This window comes from Sceloporus undulatus, chromosome 2 (genome assembly GCF_019175285.1).
Source record: "Sceloporus undulatus isolate JIND9_A2432 ecotype Alabama chromosome 2, SceUnd_v1.1, whole genome shotgun sequence".
In the NCBI taxonomy this organism is placed as follows: Eukaryota; Metazoa; Chordata; class Lepidosauria; order Squamata; family Phrynosomatidae; genus Sceloporus; species Sceloporus undulatus.
This window is the reverse complement of record NC_056523.1, coordinates 226743107-226763203: the sequence shown is the minus strand read 5'-3', so window position 1 is coordinate 226763203 and position 20097 is coordinate 226743107. Positions and strand designations below refer to the sequence as shown.

Here is a 20097-nt window from a genome sequence, read left to right as displayed (position 1 = left end):
TTGGAGTTCTTCTTCATAAAGTTGTGCACTTCCAAGTTAAACTGTGCAAGTTACTTGAAAATGTGCAGTTTTTACATGTTGTGGTGACTTAGCCATCCTTTGCAAAAAAAAAACCACCCTCAAATACTTCAAGGCTATGGGAAGAAAGACCAATGCTTTTTCCCCAACATCTGTCAGAAGGGGGGGGGGGAATCAAGAACTTTCATCCTACTATCCAGTAGCTATTTGGCACGCCTGTCTGGCATGGGAGAACCTATGTAATGTACTGGCAGTCTTTGACTCAGGAACCCAGTGTAAAATAGCAAGCTTTATTCAGATACAAAAGCAATTCACAGGATGGTGATGTTGTTAGAACTAAGGCATTTCTGTTACAGAGTATAATAAGAGAACAAGGCAATTCAAACTTTTTCCCATGCTCAAACCTCATTTGTCAAAAAGGCAAAACATTTTCTTTCCCAGGCCACCCAATTGTTTTCCCTTGTACCGGAAATTCTAATGGAACTGACTTGGCAATCCCCGGTACATATCTCTTCACGTTCACATCTGCTCATTAAGCTAGATGTCCATTCCCTACCACATGGCACCACTAGCATGACCTATCCCAGCATTTAGTAGCATGAAAAAGGCAGTCCAAAGACAAAAGCCAATTAGATAACAGGCAAGGCAAGAACATGAAGAACTAGGATCCTGCCACTCTACCAGCAGCACTGCTATTGTCAGCATAGCCACCAACAAAGTAAAGATGAATAATTAAATAGCAAAGTCAGAAGCATCCAGGCCATAGTACTTCTGATTTCTGCATATGAGTGTGAAAGCTGGACAGTGAAAAACATTGAGAGGAAGGAAAATCAATTCATCTGAATTCTAATTGTAATTTTGTAATTGTATCTAGGAGTGGGAAATATGGGTTGAGGTATGTTAATGATATCCAAATATGTTTCTCCTTCTAATGTAAGGAAAGCAATTGATGATTTCAACACCTGCGGAATTGCTCAGAAAACTAAGACCCATAATGGACAATAGAGAGATACTTTTGGCAAGTGTTCTATCAGGTCAGAATGCACAGGGGGGCCATTGACCTGGACAACTTCAACAAGAAAGAAGAAACCCTGAAAGTAAACAAAGTTTGGCTACCAGTTCTGAAAAACACCAAAATCAAGACTCAGCAGATGCAAATGAAAATCATCCAGAGTCTGGGGCTTTCCCAAAAGACAATGGGTTATTAATTAAATAGAAACAAATCCTCTTCACATATCCTTCCACCCTGGAGCCTTGCCATTCACCAACACACAGATTAACATGTAAATCACTTCCTCTCAAACAAGGGTCACACAGTATATATACACCAATCACTTCCATGCCAGTATTCTCTGAAGATGCCAGCCACAGATGCTGGTGAAACGTCAGGAATAAGCTCTTCCAGACACAACCACATAGTCCTAAAAACCCACAAAACACTATGGATGCTAGCCGTGAAAGCCTTAGACTTTACAAGTATTCTGTCTGTTTGAGGCAGGTCTGCACAACATATGGCCCGTGGGCCACCAGTACCTCCCAAAAGATTTTTGGTGGCCCATAGGAAAGAGCCAGGAGGAAGAGGAGAAGGTAGCTTCGGCGGCGGCAGCTCCAAGTTCCAGTTCCCAGAAGTAGGAACAATTAACAGAGAGAGAGAGAGAGCAGGGAGAGCTTTTAGCGGGCCTTGGTGGGCCTGGCAAGGTTTTAATCAGCTGTAGCTGGGGGGGGGGAGGAAGGCCACCGCTGCTGCCACTGCCTTTCCCACACTTTTTGCAGGGCGGCCTGGCAGCAGGCAGGCCTTGGAGATGCCCAGGGGACCATGCCTTGCAGAGAGGGAGAGCCCCAGGGGAGTAAAGGCTTGCTGAGCAGGAGGTAAGGTTTGCCCTGGGACTTTCCCTCCCTCCTTGCTCTCTTGACCCAGGGGGTTTCATAGCCAAGCTGGGATTCAAGCCTTGGTCTCCACACTGGCTCTAATATGTGGTTCTTTTGGCAAGATTTATTTAGAGGAGGTTTGCCATTGCCTTCCCCTGAGGCTGAGAGATTGTGAGTTGCCCAAAGTTACCCAGTGGGCTTCATGGCAGAGCAGGGAATCAAACCCTGGTCTCCAGAATGGTCATCCAACACTCAAACCACTAACGACGCTGGCTCCTATTCTCATGTACTACCTATGAAATACTGTAATTGCAGACTTCTGTTGTTGTTCTTGTGTGTCTTCAAGTCCTTTCCAACTTATGGAAATCCTAAGGTAACCTTATGGGGTCTTCTTGGCAAGTTTCTTCAAGGGAGAGTTACTATTACTATTCTCTAAGGCTGTGAGTGTGTGATGTGCCCAGGGTCACTTACTTGGCCACAAATTGTACATACCACAGAATGCATCACCCAATATATTGGCAGTCCTTCCCCATAACACTTTCTCATTTCCCTCCAACCATCACATAGCTGGGAGATGGAAATAATTTTTAAAGCAACATTTAAATCTGGGCTATTTTTTTTAAGTAAGGTCCAAAACACACTGCAGAAATAATCCATTTTGAGACCGCTTTAACTTCCCTGGCTCAGTGCTAGGGAACATGGGACCAGAACTCTCTGACAGGGAAGGCTAAATGTCTCACAAAATTACAGTTCCCGGGATTCCTTAGCATTGAACCAGGGCCGTTAAAGTGGCCTCAAACTGGATTATTTCTGCAGTGTGTTTTGGACCTAGGTGGCCCATATGCTATTACTATTATTCAGTTTTGTACCTGTTATTATAGATTGGAAAGACATAGAGTGCAAACTACTCACGTATATTTATCTTCTAGAGTGAGATGTGCTTTTCCAGCCTACTCTCACCTCTAAGGAGGGGGCTGCCAGGTGGGTGAGGGGGTGGGAGTGCAATGGCATGGGGGGGGGCATCAGGAGGTTTTTTGTGCATTTATATTTATAAATGTTGTGAATTTATATTAGTGTTTTTAGCTTTTATTTTGTTATGTCGCCTACATTTGTCTTGAACGTCCTATATTTTGTGGTTTCTTTTCCTCCATTCTGGTTATGACATCTGGTGACCCTGCGCAAGGTTCCTTTACTGCTTCGCCTTCTCCCAAGAAAGAGTAGGGTGGCGGCAGGGGAGGATGGAATTAATAGTATCACTATTAATTATTAATAACTATTAATAATTAGTCATTATCAATAATTAGTAATTATTAATAATTAGTGATTGACAATACTTAATTAGTAATAAATAATTAGTAATGATAATTCATTATAATAATTAATTAAAACCTATCTGCAGCCTGGAGAAGTTTAGCAGTTTTAATTTTGGCCCCTGCCTACTTCCAAGTTGTGCAGGCCTGGTTTGAGGGGGGTTAACCCTGTTATGGAAGAGCTTGCATTCCTCTTCAAGAATCAAGTATGCAGTTTGGATCTACCCTTGCGAATAAAAAAGGCATATGACCTCCATGCCTTGGAGCACCTTTTATCAGAGTAGGCTGACTAATCAATTATAACCCCACTTAGAGAGAGATAGCCTTGCAACTATTACAGATATTCTAATCACTTCCTATGTGGATTATTATTATTTTCAAATGTCTAGAAATGCCTGTAGCTCCAAACTCAGCATGTCAACAGTTAATAGGGACTACCCAATAGTATCATATTGCTTGTTATGTCACTAGTTGCCATCTGCTCTGGATACCAGTCTCCTTCTGGGCCCAAATCAAGGGTGGATATCCAGCATCAAGAGATAGCTCTCTCTCCACAGCTACATCCACCCTCAAAAACTCACCTTGTAAGCAATGCACACATCCCCTCCCAACATGGCCATTTCTGTGCTACTGGAGTGTGGGGAGCTGAGTGGGACTCTATTCAGCTCTCTTCCTCTAGCTGGTTGCACAGCAATAGCATTTGGAGAAAGCTCAGAGGCTTTGGCACGCTCTCTGCAACTTACAACTTTGCAGCATCTCTTCCTGCAAGAAAATAGCTGGACATGTTCCTCCTCATCCCTCAAGCTCTCTGACAACATAGAAATGACCATGGGCTTACAAGGTGACTTAGTAATATTTTGGTTCTTCCATGGTCAGAACAGAATTTGACCAGAAAAGGGAGTTCTGACTGTGCACATTCAATTTATACCATTACAATTCACTAACTGGATGGCAGCCTAAGCGTTGGTTTTAAAGCCGTTATCACTTGGGCCCAAGTTGCCCGAGGAAGCATTTCCTCCCATATATATTTGCCTTAACCCTCAGGAATTCAATTGAGGTCTTCCTCCAGGTATTTCAGATTAGGTGAGGAAGGTGATACAAGGGGCAGGGATTTTCGGTTCTGTATACAGTATAGGATTATGTCCACTATGAAGAAAACCCACCTTAGTGAAGTTTACCTCAGGCAGACTCATGGAAATAGTCAATACAGTACTTTAGGGACAATTGCATAAGGAACAAACAGGGGAACCAGTCTAGCAAGCATTGTTTGTTCCTTATCACATCTGCTCAGTCCCTCAAACAAAATACTTCTCACAGGATCAGTAACTGTGGTAAGTTAATGCACACTTTCAGCATAGAATTATTACATTACCAACTCACCCTTAAATGACTGTTTCTCAAGATCAGAGTCCAGATGAACTGGAGGAACAAGGTAAGAAACTTGACCATGATGTGTCTGCCCTGTGAAAAAACAGAACAGATGCAGTTCTAGGATTCATACTCAGATTGGCAAAGATCATAATTTACTACCTTAAAATATTATACGCACAACATGTATTTCTCTCTGTTTTTTGTCTGCAATCCATCTCCCATCCTAATGGTTATGAGAACCATACTACAGTGGACCCCTGTTATACGCTGGGGTTTGGTTCCAAGATCCCCCGTGGATAACAAAATCTGTGGATGCTCAAGTCCCATTAAATATAATGACATAGCAAAATGGTGTCCTTTATAAAAAAGGGAAAATCAAGATTTGATATTTGAAATTTATAATTTTTTTGAACATTTTCAAACCATGGATGCTTGAATCTGTGTATAAAAATCCATGTATAAGAAGGGCCAACTGTCGTAATTTACTAATAGGGAGGTTTACTGGGAAGTCTGCCCCCAGCTAATGGTTTGCTTGCATGCTTGAACTGCTAGGCTAAGGGGAAACTATCTAGCAAGTGACACTAAACATAAAGCAACTCTTTTTATGTCAGTATACATCTGTTGATGTTTGACCATGCTGCTGATAAGGATACTCAATTCTATTTGCTTAGTGGGAGTAGGATCACATCCCATACAGGGAGAGACGAGTGTACAACTGGATGATGAAGACACTGAAATGGTCAAAGATTTTCTGTACCTAATACTAAATCAATTTATTAATCAATCAAATAATCATTAATCAGTCAGCAATCAAAATGGCTACTGTAGTGTAAAAATTAAGTCTAGAATGATAGAATCACAGAAGTTTAGAACTTGGAAGGAATGACAAGGAACATCCAGTCCACATCCTGCCATGGAGCTGCACAGCTAAAGCACTCCTGAAAGATGTCCGCTGAACCTCTGTCTAAAAGACCTCCAAAGATGGAGAGTCCACCACACTCTGAGGCAATTTATTCCACTGTCAGACAACTCTTATATTAAAACAGTCTCTTTCTTTTGAATTTGAATCCATCAGTTTGTGTTGTAGTCTCTGGAGCTGCAAAAGAAACAAGTTGGCTCCATCTTCTACATGACGTCCTTCATATATTTAGAGATAGCTTCCATGTCACCTCTTACTCTTCTCTTCTCCAGGCTCCCTAAGTTGTTCCTCATAAGGCATTGTTCCCAGAACTTTGTTCCTGATCATCCAGCCTGTAAATACCACTTTTGAACGGTGGTGCCTCAAACTAGAAACACTATTCCAGGTGAACTTTGACCAAAGCAACATGCTCTGGCATTACTATTTCCCTCAGTCTGGACACTATAATCCCTTTGATACAGCTGAGAATTGCATTAGCTTTTTTGACCACTGTATCACCGTGTTAGTCTACTACTACCCCTAGAGAATGTGCACAACAACAACCCTAGATTTTTTTTCACATGTACTGCTTTCAAGCTGAGTGTACCCTATCCTATTGTGTGTTTCATTATTGCTGCTTAGATGTGTACAAAATTATCCCTGCAGAAATTCATTTTGTTAGTTTTGGCCCAGCTCTACAATTGAAGAAGGTAGTTTAGAACTGAGATTTTCACTATGCTCAGGAGATGAAAATTATAATATTGAAATGTATTGAGGGCAAGGGTTGCCAGGATGATGGACATAAGGTTGTGTCAAATCCTTGGCTCTGGAATGCAACAACACTGAAATGGTTCCTGCTTTGACCCAAATAAAAGGAAGTAATACAGAGACAGTTTGGAGGCAGTAAAGAGAAACATCTAGATAATAGTTTGATGGATAGGTACCACAAGGGATAGAGAAACGCAGGTCAGACATATGAATAAACATCCAATTAGCGCAAAGGAGGTGCATATGTTTAATTCATATGTAACCAATGAATGTAATTTGTAAGTTTTCTTTGTCTAAAATGCTATAAAAGACTATGTTGTCCGGAATTCGAGGCCCCAATAATTTAGATGTATTTCCTCTGGGGACACTGAAGCTCAATAAACTACGGTTACCTTTTCAAACTGACTCCTGGGTCTCTCTATGGAAAAAAGAAATCTGCAACAGAATCTCTCAAAGTCATTTAGAATTCTGTATTAACTACCCCTGTCCCAACTTGATGTTGTCTTCAGATCTGATAAACCTGCCTTCTATTGCATTATCAAAGTAAATTTTTAATTAATATTTTAATTCAATTTTTTCACAATCCATTGAACTACAATTAAAACTTCATTTTAACACAAACACTGTTATATAAAAAAGAGCTGTATTTCTTTAACCTATCTTCATTTTTTCTTCCTCTTCTCTCTCTCTGACTTCTTGTTTCTTCCACTGCTACTATGATTTTACAAATACAAGCATAATTCACCTCATATATATTATATAATGTATACATCTCATATACATAATATGAAACCTAGAGGTAAGTAAAATATTAATCCATATTACATTGGTTACATTGATTGCACAACCATATATCATAGACATAAGTTTTGCATTCCCTCCTTAATTACTTCTCCTTGTTCCTATATGAACTCTTTTATATCAACCTATTGCCACCCTGATTTGATTTAGCAATTTAGAAAACATTGTTCTTGTTGATTGACCTTATTTATATCACAGCACCTCTTGCAACATTTTGCTACTTGTGTCTATTATCCACTTACTATCATTTGTTTATAAGCATTTTACATTACTTCTATATATTGGATGAAATTTTTACTGCCACATGCCATGTTTTGGTGAATATTTCAATTTTTTTGTAGTTTAAGTTGAATTATAGTAAGCTACAGTTTATGTCCCGTATCCCCGCCCAGTATTTAACAACCGGCTTCCATTCTTTTTCAGTATGTTGTGTTGATTTGTAATTTATCAAATGCATTAATTTATCAGTTTCTCACATCTCACAAATCTTTTGAAGCCATCCCTTTATAGAGGTGATAGCTTCTGTTTTCCATTTCCTTGCTGTAACTAGCAGATATAATAAAATTCTTCAATCTCTAACCTCATCTTCTTTATTTAGTATCACAGTTACATTGAGTACGATGATCTCTGGATTGAGTGAAAAGTGTAAGTCAAACATTTTTTTGTATAATTGTATGTATTTTTGTCCAAAATTTATTTATTTGGGGGCATGTCCACATGTGGTATAATGAATCTATTTCTTTCTGACACGTCCAACATTTGTTGTTACTGAGATGATGGATTTTCATTGAGAATCTTCAGTAGACCTGCTCCATATGTTTCCAGATTTGGAAATAACGGATGGGCAAGATGTCCTAAAAGCCAGCTTTATTACATCTATTAAATCAATAATTTGTTAGCTCTTTTTAAAAAAGAGATTATAGATTTTCTCTAGCTTCCAGAGCGTATAATACCATCTACTAAACATTTTAAGAAAATAATCTTTTACGTCTTGTGATGCAGTGAATTTGTTTGTTCTTTTCCATGCATTTCCCCCTCTCTCTAGTGGAATATCTAGCGCCCATTGTATCATCAGTGGTTTAACTAGTTCAGCCTCTAGATCTCTTGATAACAGAAGTTTGTATAATCGAGTTACTTTTTGATTTTCTCAGGACCAGAATATTTTATCTATCTCATTAGAATTTTCCTGAAAACCTTCCTTAGAGCGATCTTCAATGAGTCTCCTTTTCATTTGGAAGTGACTGCACCACTGCACATTAATATTCTGTTCTCTTAATTCCCCTTGTTCTTATTCAGATGTTACCTTCTCTATCTGTTATAATTAGTTCTTTATATGTTATCCAATGTTGAACTGTTTCCCATCTCAGAAAAAAGGCTTCCTGGATTGAGATCCATGTAGGTATTTTATTATAAAATTTACTCTTTATTGGATACCAAAACTTTAATAATGCCTTTCTTATTATGTGATTGTTGAATTTTTTATTCACCTGTATTTTATTATACCACAAATGCTTGTATCCCATATCTTAGATTTGCACCTTCTAAATCCAGTGGCTTTTTAAAACAATTCACCCATTTCATCTGTCCATAACAATGCACAAGCTAAATTTGGTAGTTGACATCCTCCTCTTTCTTTATTATCTTTTAATGTTTCCCATCTAATTCTGGGTTTTTCCCCTCTCCAAATGAAATTCCTTAATTCTTTGTTCCAGTCTCTAAAGGTTTTTTTTTTATCCATAACAATGGGAAAATTAAGAAAAAGAAATATTAATTTGGGCGGGACATTCATTTTGATGACTATTTTTCCAGTCAGGATCAATTTCAACTTGTTCCATTTTTGAAGGTCGCTTGGTATTTCCTTCCACAGAGATGTGTAACTATTATTAAATAAGTCTATATTTTTATTAGTAATCCATATTCCTCGATACCTAATTTTTCCTTTTTATTCTGCATCCTGATTTCACTTCAAGCTTAACTTCCTTTGATCTTTTCATATTTTGCTTAATATTTATGTCTTCTCTTTGTTCAAATTAAACCCTGCAAATTTTCCAAACTTACTTATTACTGACATTACATGTTTGATTCCTATCAGAGATCTTCCACCATGATACTTTATACGTATGTCCTTTATTACTTTTATTCCTTTGATTTTTGCTGTATTTCTTATTCTATTTGTTAGAATTTCTAGAACCAATATGAAAAGAAAAGGCAAAAGTAGACATCCCTGTCTGGTCCCTTTGGTTATTTAAAATTTGTCTGTTTTCCGCCAATTTATCAATAATTGTGCATATTAGAGATTATAAATTTGTCTCCCTTTTCTTTGAAACTTCAAACATAAAGCTTGGATTGGAAGGGAACTGTTTACCACACAGGAGGCAAACTTTAGAACCTCTTCTAAGCATTTCTTACTTGAAGTTTAATTGTTTCAAATCTGGATAAAATTCTTTCTTCATGTGAAAGGTCTTGGATCTCCCCCTAAACATACCTGGATTATATTGAAAAAACTTTGACTGAACATTGTTGTTGTTGTTTTTACAAGAAACACATAGAAAGAATACAGGAAACATACTATCACGGTTTCCCTTTGATATTCAATATACAATTTGAAATTGTAATCAATCCAGAGAGGTTGCAGTATTATTTTATTAGGTATGTTCATTTCAAGCTGACAAAGTAATATGGGACCTCTTGGGTGGCTACTTAATATGAAAGTTAATGTGGCCAATACCTGGCCAGCGATTTCAGTTGGGACACAGTGGGCTGGCAAATGATTAAATTCCTTCTCTCCATCTGCTATGTCCTGCTCTTGGTAGAAGATTCCCACTGGCAGTGGTTTCGACCATGCATTATAAGACAAATTACATTTTTGGACCACCAGTTATATTTTCAGATTGGGCGTTTTTACCCCCCAATGACCAGCACACATTTTTGGTTTCATTCCTAAAAATCTAAGGAGAGATTGCAAAGGGCAATATTGTTATAGGGCAGTGATGGTGAACCTTTTACAGACTGAGTGCCCAAACTGCAACCCAGACCCCACTTATTTATTGCAAAGTGCCACATCCCACTGGCTTTCTAGTAAGAAATTCTGGCAAACTCTGTGCTAGGGAGACAGCATGTGTGCCCACAGAGAGGGCTCTGAGTGTCACCTCTGGCACGCGTGCCATAGGTTCGCCATCACTGTTATAGGGGATAATGTGAACTACATTACATGTTAGACAAATCACATACACGTCCCCAAAAAATGAACAAAGAAATGATCACCAGTATCAAACCTCTTAACTAGCTTTGGATTTATAGACCTCTGGAGACCTCATCTTGTAGAGACTATACTTTTTATTAAACACACACCACACCTACTCAAGAAGATACTACTTTATAATTTGGAAACTATGCCTTCCTAGCATTGCCGATGTACAGATAGAGCCTATAATTTATTCAAGCCATGTTACCACAACACTAACCTGGCAACTTGGTCCTTATTTACCAAAAACATGCATCTGGAGATTTAATCCCCACCTTTTCATGAATGAACACTTTAAAAAACATATTCAGGATGAAATTAAGCAACTTTATCTTGAAAACACATTGCCTGAGACATCCGAGACGTTATTACGCGATATCTTGAAGGTGGTTCTCAGATGTTAATTAATTAAGGAAGGGGCTACACAAAAGAGACTTAAGGTAGCCTCTAGACAAAGCCTCTTCCAAGAGATAGAAAAGCTTTCATTAACTCATAAAAACTCACTTGATCAAAAGATATTCCTTCAACTCCAGAAGAAAAAAGCAGAGCTGGCAGTTCTTGACAATAGAAAAATTCAAACTGCCTTACATTATACTACATCTTCCTGTTATGAAATTAATAAAAACTCTCAATTCCTTGCTAGAGCTCTCAAGCGTAAGGTAGGGAGGAAAACCATATCTCTCATATAGTAAAAGGAGCCCTGGTGACACAGTGATTAAATGCCAATACTGCAGTGACAATTTTGTGAGCTCAATCCTGGGGGCAATAGGGTTCACTCAGTTTTCCATCCTTTTGTAGGGCAGTAAAATGAATACTCAGCTTCTTGGGGGCAATAGGCTTAGAGACTGATTAGAGACTACTTAGTTCAGTATGGAGCAGTATAGAAATGTAAATGCTATTGCTAATGCTATAAAATCCCTTCACAAAATTATGAAGGCATTGCAGGACTTTTATTATAAATTATATACCTCTGAACTGCTACAAAATTTGGACATGGACCATTTATACATTCTCAATCTGAAGAAGCTCAATAAATCTCCGAAATCACTGTTAAACAAACCTATCCAACTAGATGGACTCAAAAATATCTTAGCTAAGCTGAACTATTTGTGAGACCAGGCCCAGATAGCTTCTTGAGTCAATTTTACAAATTGTTATTTGACCAAATTTTACCCCATTTTTTTGCCTTTTTGAACTCCATTCTTAATAATGATCCTGTGCCAACAAGTTGGCATAGAACCCGAATAACTAAAATTTTGAAAGGAAAGCCCAGAAACTAAATCTTCCCATCCTATTGTACTCCTTAACCAGGATGCAAAAATATTTACCTATTAAAATCAGTTTATTTTAGAATACATGGGGCCTTGCCTTACGCATGGATCCATTCTGCACCCCATGTAAGGCAAATATCTCGTAAGCTTGTGCTCGGGGCAAGGTGTGCATCATGGGCGCACGCACCATTCAATCAATAGCAATGCGGCTTCCATGTAAACTGGAAGCCGCGTATGGTGCACCCGCGTATGGAGTGGGCATGCTATATATTGATCCTGATCAGATGGGCTTCATGCTGGGCAGATGACTAGTTAGATCCAATCCACAGAGAACTCATAGAATCACAGAATCGTAAGAGAACACAAGGGCCATCCAGTCCAACCCCCTGCCATATAGGCACTATCAATCAAAGCATCCACGACAGATGGCCATCAAACCTCTGTTTAAACACATCCGGGGAAGGAGACTCCACTACACTCTGAGGGAGTTTGTTCCACTGTCGAACAGCCCTTACTGTCAAGAGGTTCCTCCTAATGTTGAGGTGAAATCTCTTTTCCTGGAGCTTGTATCCATTCTTCTGGGTCCTGTTCTCTGGAGCAGCAGAAAACAAGCTTGCTCCCTCCTCAATATGACACCCCTTCAAATATTTAAACTCAGTATCATCCACCATTCCAACCAGTTGAAGACTCCTCTAGCCTCACTTTCACTTGATGCTTTCAAAGCCTTTGACAGGCTGTAATGGCCATTTCTTTTAGGTGTCCTCCAAGAGTCGACTTTGTATATGTTTTCATAGGAGAACTCTGCCTGATCTATGAAAAATCGTAGGCATCGGTATTAGTCAATGACCTTGACTCAACACCTTTCACACTCTTCAGGCGCACCACACAAGGATGCCCGTTGTCACCTCTCCTATTTCCACTAATGACAGAACTTTGGCTAACCTAATTCAACATAATGCTGATATCACTGGCTTTCACATCAACAACCAACATCATAAGGTTGTCTTTATGCAGATAATGTGTTGATTTTTTTTATCACAACCAGAATCATCATTTCTGCCTCTAAAAAAGACAACTGAATCCTTTGGTAGATATTCAGGTGTAAGAATTAACTATAACAAATCCACATTGATGGCTCTAAACACTTCACATCAATAGCAAAAATCCTGGCAAGATCTAATGGGCTTGCAACTTCAGCTCGCAGGTTTTTCCTACTTAGGAATAATCATTACTAAAGGCATCCAATATGTCCCAAAACTATAATCCGACAGATACATGGATATTATGTAAATCTAAAGAATGAAAGGCTTTAAAATTTTCCATCCTTGGCAGGATCACCTTAATCAAGATGTTCTTCATCCCTCACGTCTTTTTTCTGTTTCAAACAATCCCACTGAATCTCCCCCATCTAGATTTAAGAAATAGCAAAAATTAATTAATCAATTCATTGTCAATAAGAAAAGATCTAGATTTTCTAAACCCACTAGACATGTTACTTCCAAAGACAGATGTCTGGCAGTCTCAGATATCACACTGTATTTCCAGGCTTTCCAACTTAGCCAAGCCATACAATTAATTAAGGACAACAGTGCTACCAGGTGGGTAAACCTAGAAGTTCCTAAAATGAAGTTGTCTGAATTTACCTACCCTCACACCTAAACTTCAAAACATAAACTTAACAGGATATCTAACCTTTTCTTCATCCGGAACAAGTGGGAACACAAATTGGCTACTGACCCTTCTCCCATTAAACTCCTTTTCTTGCATCCTCTTTCTCACTTAGCCAATCAATTCCTACTAATCAGACAATGGAGGCAACTTGAAATCTACCGCACCTTAGGCCTGTTTTCTGGTGGATTACTAAAGCCCACCACCACCATAAAATTCTCCCTACGACAAACTAATAATACCTGGCTTCAAGTACACTAAATCACTTGCTTCCTTTGCATCACACCTAGCCTCAATAGAAGCTTTAAAAAACTTTTGCATGAATGCTGCATCTCACACTAAAGGGATGGCAGCACTTATATACAAACAGCTCCTTAAGCACACATATTAGAAAGCCATCAGAACTAAAAACTACAATATCACTTACTGCATGGGCACATATTTGGTCTTCATCCACAAACAAATCCTGTTTGGCATCAGTGGGGGAAAATACTCTAAGAACCATCCATAGATAGTATCTCACATCTGTTACGATCTCTAAAATGGTCAAAACACTTTCTCCAGATTGCTGAAGGGGTTGTAAATCTAGAGGCTCTTATATGCCCATGTGGGCTGAATGTCCTAAAGTGAGAAAATTCTTGGATGCAGTCCTGTATCAAATTTCCTGTATTGCTAATCAAACCATAATCTTTTGTCCAATCTTGATTTTGCTTTTCATATTTGTTAAAGATAATTCTAAATTGAAACATTGGAAACGTATCATTTTTTTTTCTTCACTGCTGCCAGATTAGAAGTTGTTAAATGCTGGAAGTCAGGTAACCTCACCATTGATAACTGGTGGATTAGAATGTGAACTATGTGATTGATGGAGAAACTTTATGATACAACAAGATTTTGCAATGGACAAAAAAGAACTGATACATTTCAGAAAGATTTGATGAATCTTAATGATTATGGAAATCAACATTCCCATCAACTCCAACCTCCTACTTCACAGATTGATCTCTGGAAAGACACCCTATAGCTGGACAAGACGGACTCTCTGGCTCTTGCTGAGAACCAATTTCTTGATTCTGCTGCAGAATCATATTGTAAAAACACAATAAAAAATTTAAAAAGAAAAAAAATTTCATACCTAGAGCTCCTATATTTTCTGTATTAGTATTTCAGTTGTAACTTTGCCTCTCATAGAATCATAGAGTTGGACAAGACCTCAAGGTCCATCCAGTCCAACACACTGCCATGAGGGCATTTGGCCTCTTTTGAAGGCCAAATAGAAACCTGAAATGGGTTTATCTGTGAGGCACTTGGTGCCTTCCATGCAATGTCTTGTAGTTGTACAGCTATGATGTCATTTTAAGTTCTAGAAATAATCATAAAACCATAGAGTTGGAAGAGATCTCAAGACTGACTGGGTGACAGACTCTGCCCCCAAAGCCTAACCGGGGCAGAGCGGAAGGAAGGAGGCGGACAGGCGGGACTTTTGTCCCTAATAGTGGTGCGGCTGAGTGTGCACCGCCATTGGGGACAATATGGGCTTGCCATCCGTGGATGTCCAAATCCACGGATGGCAAATCCACGTATAAGGAGGGCCCACTGTACTAGCAATTACCAGAAATTAGCAACTTTAGACATTAGCAGAAATTAACAGAAAGAATATTTAACTGGTGAGGATGAATTCTGATGGAGGAGCAATTCCTCCCTCCATTGTTATTCCCCTCTCCATGCCCAAATCACTTCTAGCTTAGGGACAAAATCACAAAGCTGACATAAGGTTAGGCCACAGCAAGGGGAGCCTTAAATAATTTCCAGCATCCCTAGATTGGAACAAGCTTGGATTCACCATACTTTTACCCAGCCTGGCATTGGCTGAGCTGGCTCTTGGCCATCTTCACCAGTTAGGACGGTGCTCTTAATTTCATTGCCAATACATAACTCTAAACCCTTTGAAAAAAATTAATGCTTCTCTTTCTAAGATAAGTTGTACTTCTTTCCAATTCAGCATTGACTAGGATGTTAATTAGTATCCTGTTCATACTGTTCTCTCTGTGAGATCATTAATGGAAAAATTAAGCCGCATTGATTATTTTGGCTTTGTTTCCAGTCTTCAAATTACAGTTCAGCCTATATTACGTGTTCATATACAAAGCCTTGTCTGAAGATGTTTCAGACACATGTTCAGTGGGTGGGTGGCATATTCCCACTAACAATTTAATCCAAAAGTCTATCAGGACTAATTCCTATGTTGATGTGGAAGTTGCTGGTGATGAATGGAGGGGGGGGGATGTCAAGAACAGAGAAGCACCCATTCTAATAAAGACAGGAAATCTCAGAATACCAAAAAAAAAAGTGGTCTGTTATTTGATAAAAAGCCCAGTGATATTTGCCTGTAGATGCTCTTAAAGGTTTCTCCAAGGGCTATATGGGGAAAATATTACAGGAAGATGACACATAATGCATGACATCCAGTTACCTAATAACATTGTTATATTTGTTCATTGCTTATACCTTGTACATGCCTTCTATAAATCAAAGCTGGAGAAATATCTGAAACATGAACAGCAAAACCACTTACTGGCAGAAGAAAAGCATATGAATAAAGGCTGACGTTGAATATCATGTATTTATGTGTTGTACTCTTGTGGACCACACTTCTAGAAAGAAATGATGTGATTACTAAGAGTCAGCACGGTCTTCTCAAAAACAAGTCATGCCAATTTTTTAATAGAAGCATAGCATCACAGGATCATAGAGTAGGAAGGGGCTGGAAGGGCCACCTGGTCTCAGGGCCGGCTCTAGGTATTTGACCACCCTAGGCAAGAAATATATTGGCACCCCCCCCCCCGCCGTAGCCCCTCAAAGTGTAGGGAAAATGTAGGGCACAATGTAGGGCAAACTGTAGGACATTCAAGACCACCAACTAGAAGCTAAAAACATTAATAAAAACAATATAAATTAATGTTTCTCAGTCATGCTCAAAATGGAGGACATTTTGACATGCCTATCAGCACAACTCCAAGGCACAAATTCACAACTACTAATTCATTGGGGACAGAAAAAAAGAGAGAAAAACAAGAGCACATGCAAGGAAGCCTTGGAGCATTCTGAGCATTGGAGCATTCTCTGAGACCAGGGTTCGAATTCTAGTTGAGCCAAGCAAACCCACACACTCTCTCTCAGCCTCAGAGGATGGCAAGGGCAAACCCCCTCTGAAGAAATCTTGCCAAGAAAACCCCAGGATGCAGTCGTCATAAGTTGAAAATGACTTGGAGGCACACAAGAGCAACCACCATAATATGAGAAGAAAGCCAAGGTCCAAAGTGCAGAAAAAATCCAGTTTGAAACTGCTTTAACTGTCCTGGCTCAGTGCTGGGGAATTCTGGGAACTGTAGTTCTGTGAGACATGAGCCTTCTCTGTCAGAGAGTTCTGGTGCCATAATAAACTTCAAATCCCAGAATGCCCTAGCACTGAGGGCAGTTAAAGCAGTCTCAAACTGGATTGTTTCTGCAGTGTGTTTTAGACCTTGGCTTTATGTGCTATAGGAGTCTGAAATCTTTGCTGCTAGGACTCAGTGTATATATACATATATATAGTATGTTTATATGTATACACACACACACACACACACACACACACACATACTTCTTAGGCTTCTTAGGTCCAAAACACACTGCAGAAATAATCCAGTCAGAGACCACTTTAACTGCCCTGGTTCATATAAAGAAATTAACAATAATAACAGCAGCAGCAGCAATAACATTGAGAACAGCAAACTATCATCCCCAGAATTGTAGTTCCTGGGAACTGTGGCTTCTTGTAGCCCCAGAGCTCCCTCTGACAGAGAAGACTCAATGTCTCCATAAAGTACAGTTCCCAGGATTCCCCAGCATTGAGCCAGGGCAGTTAAAGCAATCTCAAACTGGCTTGTTTCCACACCGTGTTTTGGATTTTGGCTTTAAGTGGTACAGGAGTCTGAAATCCTTGCTGCTAGGTCTCAATGTATCTCTCTCTCTCTCTCTCTCTCTCTCTCTCTCTCTCTCTCTCTCTCTTACTCTTGGGATTCTTAGATCCAAAACACAATGCAGAAATAATCCAGCTGGAGACCCCTTTACCTGGTTCATATAAGATATCATCATCATCATCAACAACAACAACAACAACAACAAATAACATTATTAGCAACAAACTAACATTCCCAGAAATGTAGTTCCTGGTGTCAGTAATAAATTCCCACCAGATGTTTTGGTTTTTAAAATGATGACGTCTGGGAACTGTAGTTTCTTGTGGCCTGAGAGCTCCCTCTGTCAGAGAAGGCTCAACGTCTCTCAAAACTACAGTTCCCAGGATTCCCTAGCATTGAGCCAGGGCAGTTAAAGGGGTCTCAAAAATGGGTCAATTTCTGCAGTGTGTGTCCTGGGGACCTGCTCCATTTGGGAGCCCCTAGTCCTGGAGGGAAGGCTGGGAAAGGAGGACCCACCTGTCCTGTTAGCAGCCCCAACTGCCTGCCCTTCTCAGGCTGGACTCTCAAGGCTCCAGGGACGTAGCTAGGATTTTAGGAAGGGGGGGTCCAGACTAAGTGCCACCATTATAATGGGGCTTGAGTGCGGCGGCGCAGCAGCACACACCATTCATTTTTCTAATGGAAGGGGGGGTTCGGACCCCAAGACCCCCCCCCCCCTGGCTACGTCCCTTAAGGTTCCCTTGGCTGCATGGAGGTAGGCACACACTGTTTTGCCTGTGCTCCTCTCCTCCCCAGCGCCCCCCCTGCCTTCCAGGGCCAAAAGCAGGAGGAAGAGGCGGAGGCTCTTTCTTCTTATTGTTTTTGGGTTCCTCCAAGTCTTTTCCCTTCCAGCCTCTCTCCTCCTCGTCCCGCGATTCGCGCCTGTTGGCGGAAGGAGGCAGGACTTCTGGGACTTCTCCCTGGCTCTCTCTGGCCTCCTTGCCATGCCACCCTACTAAATTTTGGCACCCTAGGCCGCTGCCTAGGTCGCCTATATGCACAAGCCGGCCCTGCAGCTTGTCTAACCGCTGCCGTGCAGGAATACCCACAACTAAAGCACTCCTGAAAGAGGCCTATCCAATATCTTTTTGAAATCTTTCAAAGAAGAAAAGTCTACCACCCTGTTTTCGCATGTACTGCTTTCAAGCCTTTCAATCTTATCCCTTTTTTAATAGAATTATCAAATATATTGGTAGATCTTTGTAAATCAAGGGAATGTTGTAGATGTAGTGTACAGTTGGCCCTTTCCTTATGTGGGGAATCTGTTCCATACCCCGCCACATATGGAAAAAAACGCGTAAACCCAAGCCCCATTAGAAACAAGTGAAGAGGGTGTAAGGAAAATATAGTGTAAATTCAAGCACCAATGTTTCTTCCAGGGCGCGGGAGAAGCCTTTCTGGTGCAGCTTCCAGTATATGCTGGAAGCCATGTATAGTGCGCCCGCATAAGACATGAGTGCAGTGTACCTTGATTTCAGTAAGGCTTTTGACAATGTCTCCCTTGATTTTCTTTCAAACGAACTGGTAAAATGTGGTTTGGTCAATGCTACTGGTAAATTAATTTGTAACTGGTTGATCAACTGAACCCAAATAGTTCTCACTAATGGGTTCTATTCATCCTGGAGGGAAGTGATCAGTGGAGTGCCACAGGGTTCTTTTCTGGACCCAGTGTGGTCCAACATCCTTATCAATGACTTGGACGATGGAATAGATATCATGCTTATCAAATTTGCAGATGACACCAAATTAGGAGGGGCAACTAATACTTTCGTTCAAAACTGCAAATTGCCATAATAGATTAGAGGGCTAACAAAATGAACAGGAATAAATTTAAGGTACTATGTTTAGGCAAGAAAAATGAAAATGAAATGAACAAATATAGGTTGTATGAGACCTGGCTTAAAAGTAGTACTTGCAAAAAGGATCTAGAAATCTTAATGGACAACAAGCTAAACAACAGTGCGATGCAAAAAAGCCAATGCAGTTCTAGCTGCATCAACAGGAACATAGTGTTTGCCTTGTAGGCCTTCAGTAACTAACTGGGTGTAACTGGATGTGCTGGGCTTTTAGTGCTTTAGTGCTGTAATGTATATAATAAGAAATGTTAAATTAAAGAGTATTTTAATATCTATAATTTACTGTGTTTTACTGACATGTTTCAATATGCTTTAAAGTCATCTTCTACACCAACCTTGGAAGAAAGATGTGATATAAATAAGCAAGAAAATGAAATTAAATTATTTGGTTTGTTTCATGATTTGTTTTTTGATAAGAGGGAACTTCCTCAGTGGAAAATAAGGTTTAAATTGTGGAGTTGAAGGCTTTCATGGCCGGCATCCATAGCTTTTTGTGAGGTTTTCGGGCTATGTGGCCTTGTTCTAGAAGAGTTTCTTCTTGACGTTTCGCCAGCCACAGATGATGACGAAACGTCAGGAAGAAACTCTTCTAGAACATGGCCACATAGCCCGAAAACCTCACAAAAAGCTAAGGTTTAAATTCTTGATTGATATCAGCATTAGGTTTCACCAATTACTCAACACAACATAACAGTGGGGATGACTAGTTCCCAGGCTCATTGATTGATAACAAAACATAGGCCTGTTACAGACTGCCAAAATAAAGCTGCTTCGGGTCTCTTTGGAGGTATGCTGTTCAGATGATGCCTGCAGCCGAAGAATTCGGAAGCTGCACCAAAGCTGCACTCCAGTGCTTAGGAATGGAGTGTGGCTTTGGCACGACCTCCTGACTCTTAGGAACCATGCATCATTTAAGCAGCATATCTCCAAAGAGACCCGAAGCAGCTTTATTTTGGCAATCTGTAACAGGCCATAGTATGTGTAATCTATAAAAACCAACCAATGAATCCATTCACCTACTT

At 39.9% G+C, this 20097-nt stretch overlaps 1 protein-coding gene across 32 annotated transcripts in view; it reads right to left on the bottom strand.

Annotated features, from left to right (window-relative positions):
• The window catches only part of ADGRL3 (adhesion G protein-coupled receptor L3), a 459475-nt gene that overhangs the window by 219478 nt on the left and 219900 nt on the right, over window positions 1–20097 (bottom strand). For all 32 annotated transcript variants that reach the window (XM_042454258.1, XM_042454256.1, XM_042454257.1 and 29 more), the window contains one exon: window positions 4578–4658. In XM_042454258.1, coding sequence (XP_042310192.1) covers window positions 4578–4658 — 81 coding nt within the window. The remainder of the gene's footprint in view (window positions 1–4577; window positions 4659–20097) is intronic.